Consider the following 7,034-nt stretch of genomic DNA (forward strand, 5'->3'; position numbering starts at 1 on the left):
GAGTTGCTTTTTATTTTGAGGAAAATCACTAACATGAGACTTTGTATATACATGGTAATTGCACAAAAGACGATTAAATCTTCTCTGACCAAAAAACTGATTTTAAAACTTTAGTACCATACAGTTTTGTAATTAAAGTGTATAAAGATATGTAAAATATACAGTTTTATTCAAGTAACTAATGTTGTGGTGTCCTGCTTTTCATCATGTGCACTCTATATTAATGTTTTCTTATTTTGTGCAAAAAGTCAGTGGTTTAAATTCTAAGAGCTTCATTATAAGGAGTAATTAATGTGCCTTTTGCAGCTTTGGTAATAATCCATTTGGATATTATGATTAGCTTTTTTAGCTTTTATTCATCACCAAAACACATTACCAAAAAAAAAAATCATCTTGTCATTTGTACAAGTACACATACAGTGAGATCTATTAAGAGCAGTTTTCATAATAATTCCTCTGGATTTCATAAATGTTCTCTGACCTTTGGTCATTCTGCAATGAGCAGATGGAAGCCTCAAGCTAGAAAACTCAAGTCTGAAAAATCTGTACAGTCATACTGCAGAGACGCCTGAAACTGACTTTACTTATTCGATATTTTACAGAAGGCATTCGGAGTGCATCTCACAGCTTGAAACCAGAGTGAAGAGCCACAACTCCACCTGTGAAATTGTAGTATTGCACACAATAGAAACCTGCATCTTCAATCATGGATTTGAACTCCTCCTGCAGAGGAAAAAGAACAAGGGGACCAATGACTAACAGTGAATCCACAAAGTGACAGACATGCACACAGCAGTACAGTGTGAATACATAACAAGCTTCAGCTGTTTCTTTTCCAGAGTGGATGTTTAATACTGTGACTGTGCATATAGATCCAATCAGTTGATGTGCACTAAAGACACTGTAACCTCATTTAAATGCTGTCAATTTTTTCTTAGACTAAAAGAGGGTTTAGAAATGTGACAAACAGTGCCAGTACAATCGAGTACTCAGATAAACAAATTCACGCCATTTATCATGAATCAAATCTCTCTTTCAGAAAAAATTATGTGAATGAAAGATCTAAGAAGGGAACTTGAAATTCAGAACTGTAATCAAAGTAAGCGCAGCAATGACAGAAATAAGATACAGACCATAAATCTGCCTTACCTGGCTGGGGAACTTGCGGATGCTCTCTACTAAATACTGATAAGACTTCCAGTCTCCAGCAATAACCTCTCCCAACACTGGGATTATCTGGAAACTGTACGCATCATAAAGCCTGAAAAAGAAAATGGGAATCTCTCAGAACTAGAACCCAGTGTTAGTCTCAAATAACTCCCATAATTACACATTTCACTGAGCTCCTGGACAGTCTGAGGTGCAGCCTGACAGAATTGGATGCACCAAATCATGTCAGGTAAGCATGGGGCTACTCAATAGTATCACTTCCTCCAGGAACTGCCTCGATACTCTCGCCATATGAGACTGAGCTTTTTCGTCACCAGGGGGGAGCCAGGACCCACTGCAACAGTGTGAGGTCTGACACTCGTTTAATCCTGATACCTAATGGCAGTCAGGGTATCTATCATTGGAAGTAGTGCAAGGACTTGGTTTGAGTAGAGTCCATGCATGAGTGGCCTGGGAGATGAGGGCTACTCAGGTGGGCAGGGGTGATTGTGTGTGTGTGTGTGTGTGTGTGTGTGTGTGATTAACAAACCCCTCTGCTACTTGCTGTTACTTGACCAGATTTATTTCACAGATGTTTAATAAACATTATCCTTTACTCTTGATTTATATGATTTTCCAGAGTTCATTTGTGAATATCATGTATTTATACTTTTCAATAAACTAAAACCTCTAAATCACATGCAATCACAGTTCTAGTGCCTCATTTCACTTTGTGTTGAAATCTGTTGAACTTTAAGTCAACAGTCTGCAAGTCAAACTGATCAATGATCAGCTGATGATTCTCAACTTCTTTTTAAATATCCCAAAACTCCATTTCTACTTAAGTGCATGCATACTATCTTAAAGAGAACCAGAAGAGGGCAGCAAGAGCTCATTTAGTCTGTTACATCTGCAGTTTCAGAAAAAGTCAACTGACTTGTAATTAAGCAATATTCATCACATTATATAAACTTATAAAACCATAAAAGCATCTCTTATAGAGAAAATGAACATTTCAGCAAGACTATTTTTTACAGTATTGATTTATATTACATATGCACTCAAGGCCATCATCTCCTCCTCACCTTGCTAACAGGGGATTTGTCACTTTGCTGAACTCTAAGCACATAAACCTGCCGCCAGGTTTCAGGACCCGCAGAGCCTCCTGCAGTGCCTGAAACAGCCAGTTATTAATTTAATGTCAAAGGACACAAAAAAATGTTACTCTAAAAACACAGCTGCTGGATTCATCTCTTATTTAAACTGAGAATAAATTAGTAAAAAATAAAATTTAACTGGAAACAGAAAATAAAAAGACCGTTAAAAGTAACTTACCTGATCTATATGAGTAACGTTTCGAATGCCGAAGGCGATGGTGTATATATCGAACTGGTCGTCATCAAAGGGCAGTTCCTCTGCGTCGCCAACCACCCATGATAGACCTGATACAAAGGAAAACGCAAACAAGCATGAATTCTGTGGGTTATTGGCAGTTTGCAATTCCTCGTGACAGTTTATGCCAATAGCTCCGCCATAATTACAGTGTATCTGTTCGGGTCATGCATGGCTGAACAGAAATCTCCCACACTTATAATTAAACTGTTTGCATCTCCTGTATCCTGTGTGTCGTTCCCACCACCATGACTTGCAGAATGTTTCAAGCTGAATAGTGGCACAAATTTAATTTACATTTTGTTTTACTTGATCTAAAAGTGTTTACAGTCAAGTTGCAGTGTTTCCACCACTAAAGCTGGATGCTTATATCTGATATCAGTGAACGCAGGTTTTTTTCTTTAAACGCATTTCCGTGCATACGTCTCCTCCGCTCTGGTGTCAGGTTGACATTGTTGTCAAGATTTCACAATCAAATAACTTTTTTCCACTGACGTAAGCCAGGTATACACTGCAATTGTGGCTGTCCCACAAGAAAGACGACCAACGTGAAGGAAATGCTCCAAAACGCAGTTGTACGTAACAGCGAGTTGCCTTTTGTAACAAACCAACCAGTATGATGCAGAAGTTTGGTCTGTACGATGTGTTCAACTGTTCCGGCTCCAGAGAGGATGCAGGTGGGATAAATATCTCAGGAATCACCACCTTGCATCGGAACATGCAATTAAACACGTATAATGATTGGATAGCGTTCTCGAACAACTCCTTTTTCCCATAATACAGTGTCACTGCTGGTGCTCTACCAGTTCTGCATGGTTTCTTTTGAGAACCAGACGATATTTTGACAGGTTTGAGAACCGATTATTATGTAGAGTTACAAGCAGAAGGTAGGGGAATTTCTGTGGGAAGGAAATGATGAAAAGAATCTCTGAATCATTGATATTTTTTTTTGTTTGTTTTTTTAATTGTGACTTAGCCCAAAAGCCACTAACAACTCCAGGTTCAATTTTGGACCACAGCAGTGGTAAACATTTTGGCACTGGCATCAGTCTTTTTTTGGTGGAATTGCATAGAATCTGTCCTATATTGGGCTCCACAGATCCACAAACAAAACTTTTGCTTAACTACCACAACGATCAACTCAATACTGGCATCACTGCGGAGAAGAACAAACCCAAACAGACATTTCTGATTTCAAGAAAGGAGAAAATCTCATTGAGCTGTGGTAGCAAAAACTTCATCTGTATATGTGATCTACTATTTTAGCTATTACCAGGACCACATTTGAATGAATATTTGAGGAACTGCTGCTATGCATTAGACCCAATGAATCAGAAGGTATGACCTTTGGAAACTGTGCACCAAACCTCATTTCTACAAGAGCCATTTCTGAAATCTCACAGACTGTAGGCATTTCAAGTATTATCTCCAGGCTGATGACAATATGTTATAGACATATTAGTGACACTTTTGCACATCTTAAATTAAAAAACAGTATTTTCCACATTAACCTTTTGATTCTGAATGGTTAGTTCTCCTTCTGTCAGACACAAAGCCAGCTTTCATCAATGAAAAGCTGTTGATTTCTCAGTTATAATGCATCTGAGGCTACGTGACACAGCATACATTGCCAGTTTCCTTCAGAACAACTCAGCCAAAGTGAGGCTAAGGCTCCTATTACTGATGAGATCTGTACATGCACAGAATCACAGGGACCGAGTATCCAGCTTGAAGACACTTGAAGCAGTTTTGCATTTAGAAGATTACCAGCAGTGATGCCCAAGCTCTCAGCCTTCTCCTTTCCCACTTTGAGCATCTCTTTGTTGATGTCACAGACAACAGCCGTTGACTCCCGGGGCCCGTCCGTCTCTATCGTGGAGTAGCTGTTGGAAATGTCCTGCAATGACAGCGTCTGGCCGAAGCGTACCGCCCGCCTCTGTTGCCGCTCCCGCTGAGAGCGAACGTACTCCAGGAAACGGAAAGAAATGTCACCTGAAGATCATCACAGGGAATACAGATGTGTATTGCCAGTAGATGTTTCAGTTTGATGTTTCGCAGAAGCGCACACAAACGGTTTTACCTGTTCCACCCGCCACGTCCAGGAGCCGAGCACCAGGCTGCGGATGCATCGCATGCAGCAGCATGTCCTTCCACAATCGATGAATCCCCAAACTCATGGCATCATTCATTATGTCATACTTCTGTGCCACATTCTCAAAAACTTTATATACTGAAAAAGAAAAAAAAAAACAATAAGAAAGAGGTATAGAATAGGGGTAGGATTTATGACGTAACCTATAATATTATCATAGCTACCCTGGACATCAAATATGACATGATACAGTGGTTTAGTGATACAATGCAAAATAGTCCATATATGAAATATCAGTAATCTGTGCAAATGAAATAAAAGAATATCCCCAAAAAGTTTAGAAAGCAGAGCGTTAGTGCGTATGTGTATCACAGTTATTCGTTTTAATGTAGCAGCTCAATGTGAGTGAGTTCCTCCTTCACTTCAAGGTTTGCTGCAAGAGTCCTGACAGCGACTAGAAAGAGAGAGCAGATTTCTCCTGTTTTGGCTTCCCTTCATTGGCTCCCTGTTAAATCCAGAATTGAATTCAAAATCCACCTCCTCACATACAAGGTCTTAAATAATCAGGTCCCATCTTATCTTAATGACCTTGTAGTACCATATCACCCTATTAGAGCACTTCGCTCTCGCTCTGCAGGCTTACTTGTTGTTCCTAGAGTATTTAAAAGTAGAATGGGAGGCAGAGCCTTCAGTTTTCAGGCCCCTCTTCTGTGGAACCAGCTTCCAGTTTGGATTCGGGAGACAGACACTATCTCTACTTTTAAGATTAGGATTAAAACTTTCCTTTTCTCTGTATCTATTATTGTGCGATCTACTGTACAATATAAAGCGCCTTGAGGCGACTTTTGTTGTGATTTGGCGCTATATAAATAAAATTGAATTGAATTGAAGGTCATTTTATGTATTTTTTATTTTTACCCTCAATAATATGGCAAGCTAATGCACAAGGAGTCAGGAATTACTGACTGCTACAGAGTTGTTATAGTTAGTTTTGTATTTTCTAATTAGATTTTTTCTTCATTGAACTTTTAGTTTTTAAATTCAGTTTAGTTTAGTTATTTTCCAAAGTGGATTTCCTTGTTTCAGGTCTAGTTTTTATTTATTTATTTATTTTAATAAATGTTTAGTTTTAATTTAGTTGTTAGTGTTAGTTTTAGTCCTTTAATTATTATTGTATTAAAGGCATGTATTAGAGGCAAGATTTAGGAAAATTAGTGCAGATATTACAATAAAAACTTATGACAAACTCATAGTGTGTCATAGTATTGTAGACATCTCAATAATAATATAATGTCTTTCGGTGACTAGCAGGCCAAGTTACCAAACTAACAGACACTAAAACTAAGGCCATTACCTCTACATTTTTTTTTAAGTTTAGTTTGTTTTCACATCTAGTTTCAGTTTTTAGGTTAGTTCCAGTTGACTGTGATAAAATTGCTCTGCTAAGTCAGCCCAGGTCAAAAGTTTGGGAGACTTTTTGGAATTTTGGAGAGTTATAGAGGTAGGTAGGGTTGGGATGGTTTCACATGTGCAGACATCCCATGTCTGCACATGTGAAATATGATGAATATGAATATACTGGGTATAAGATGTTAAATATGGAGCACCCAGGCAGGAGGACAAGAGGAAGACCACAGGGAAGCTTCATGAATGTTATGAAGGAGGAAATGTATATGGGCTGGTATGACAGGATGCTGTGGGATATTAAAGGTGTCACTATGAAAATAATCATAAATAAAGTTGACGGCATCGCACTTTAAACACTTAGAAGTTCACTGAATGTTGCCTCAGACATAAATGGTTAGCCGAATTGTCTAGCAGTTCCTCACGACTCTAAAATGACCTCATATCGCGTGCTTCAAAGTCTGTACATGTCTAGAGAGGCAACGAACTATTAAATGGAGAGATTTTTATATGAAGACTGGCTCCACAGTCGCTCACCTCTTTTCGCCTTCTCTGCTTCCGACACGGTCTCAAAACCAAAATGCGTACTTCTTTCTTCGGCTGATTCGCTAAAACATCGACAGGACGGCCGAGCAGAAACCCCGGCGGCTGTAACGGTGATGTTTCTGTGAGAAAGTCGGATCGCTTGACGGACAAGCAACCTCACGGACGCCGCCATGTTGCCTGACAGTTATGTCACGGGATGTCGTCATTCGTAGGCGACAATGTAGTCTTTTTTTCTAAGTAGCAATATTACAAAAATCTAAATACGTTAGTAATAATAATAATAATAATAATAATAATAATAATAATAATAATAATAATAATAATAATAATAACAGTTTAATGCAGGTTTTGTGAAATTTTCATGTAACACAGGTGAAGGGAAACTTTTATGGTAGCTGGCCAGGCTACATTTTCTCTTTAGCTGCATTTTAGTGTCCTGTGGGGTTCTCCA

General features: G+C 38.7%; 1 protein-coding gene across 1 annotated transcript; it reads right to left on the reverse strand.

Moving 5' to 3' along the window:
- Positions 1–309: 309 nt before the first annotated feature.
- On the reverse strand, positions 310–6,761 carry coq5 (coenzyme Q5, methyltransferase). The gene is made up of 7 exons (XM_080895285.1): positions 6,575–6,761; positions 4,622–4,771; positions 4,309–4,533; positions 2,485–2,591; positions 2,235–2,323; positions 1,150–1,261; positions 310–723 (listed from the first exon to the last, which is right to left on the reverse strand). Exons 1-7 carry the CDS (start codon positions 6,753–6,755, stop codon positions 622–624), a joined length of 966 nt encoding a protein of 321 aa, XP_080751411.1. The 5' UTR covers positions 6,756–6,761; the 3' UTR covers positions 310–621.
- Between the last annotated feature and the right edge of the window lie 273 nt (positions 6,762–7,034).

Source organism: Rhamphochromis sp. 'chilingali' (genome assembly GCF_963969265.1).
Source record: "Rhamphochromis sp. 'chilingali' genome assembly, chromosome: 10".
Taxonomy (NCBI): domain Eukaryota; kingdom Metazoa; phylum Chordata; class Actinopteri; order Cichliformes; family Cichlidae; genus Rhamphochromis; species Rhamphochromis sp. 'chilingali'.

Bases quoted from the DNA above. Each gene is read 5' to 3' on its own strand.
- coq5 (XM_080895285.1), bottom strand. From the start codon at position 6,755: ATGGCGGCGTCCGTGAGGTTGCTTGTCCGTCAAGCGATCCGACTTTCT. The intron at 2,592-4,308 runs GTAATCTTCTAA...CCTTTGTATCAG, and splicing joins GAGCTTGGGCATCACTGCTG to GTCTATCATGGGTGGTTGGC. The intron at 2,324-2,484 runs GTAAGTTACTTT...TGGCTGTTTCAG, and splicing joins ACGTTACTCATATAGATCAG to GCACTGCAGGAGGCTCTGCG.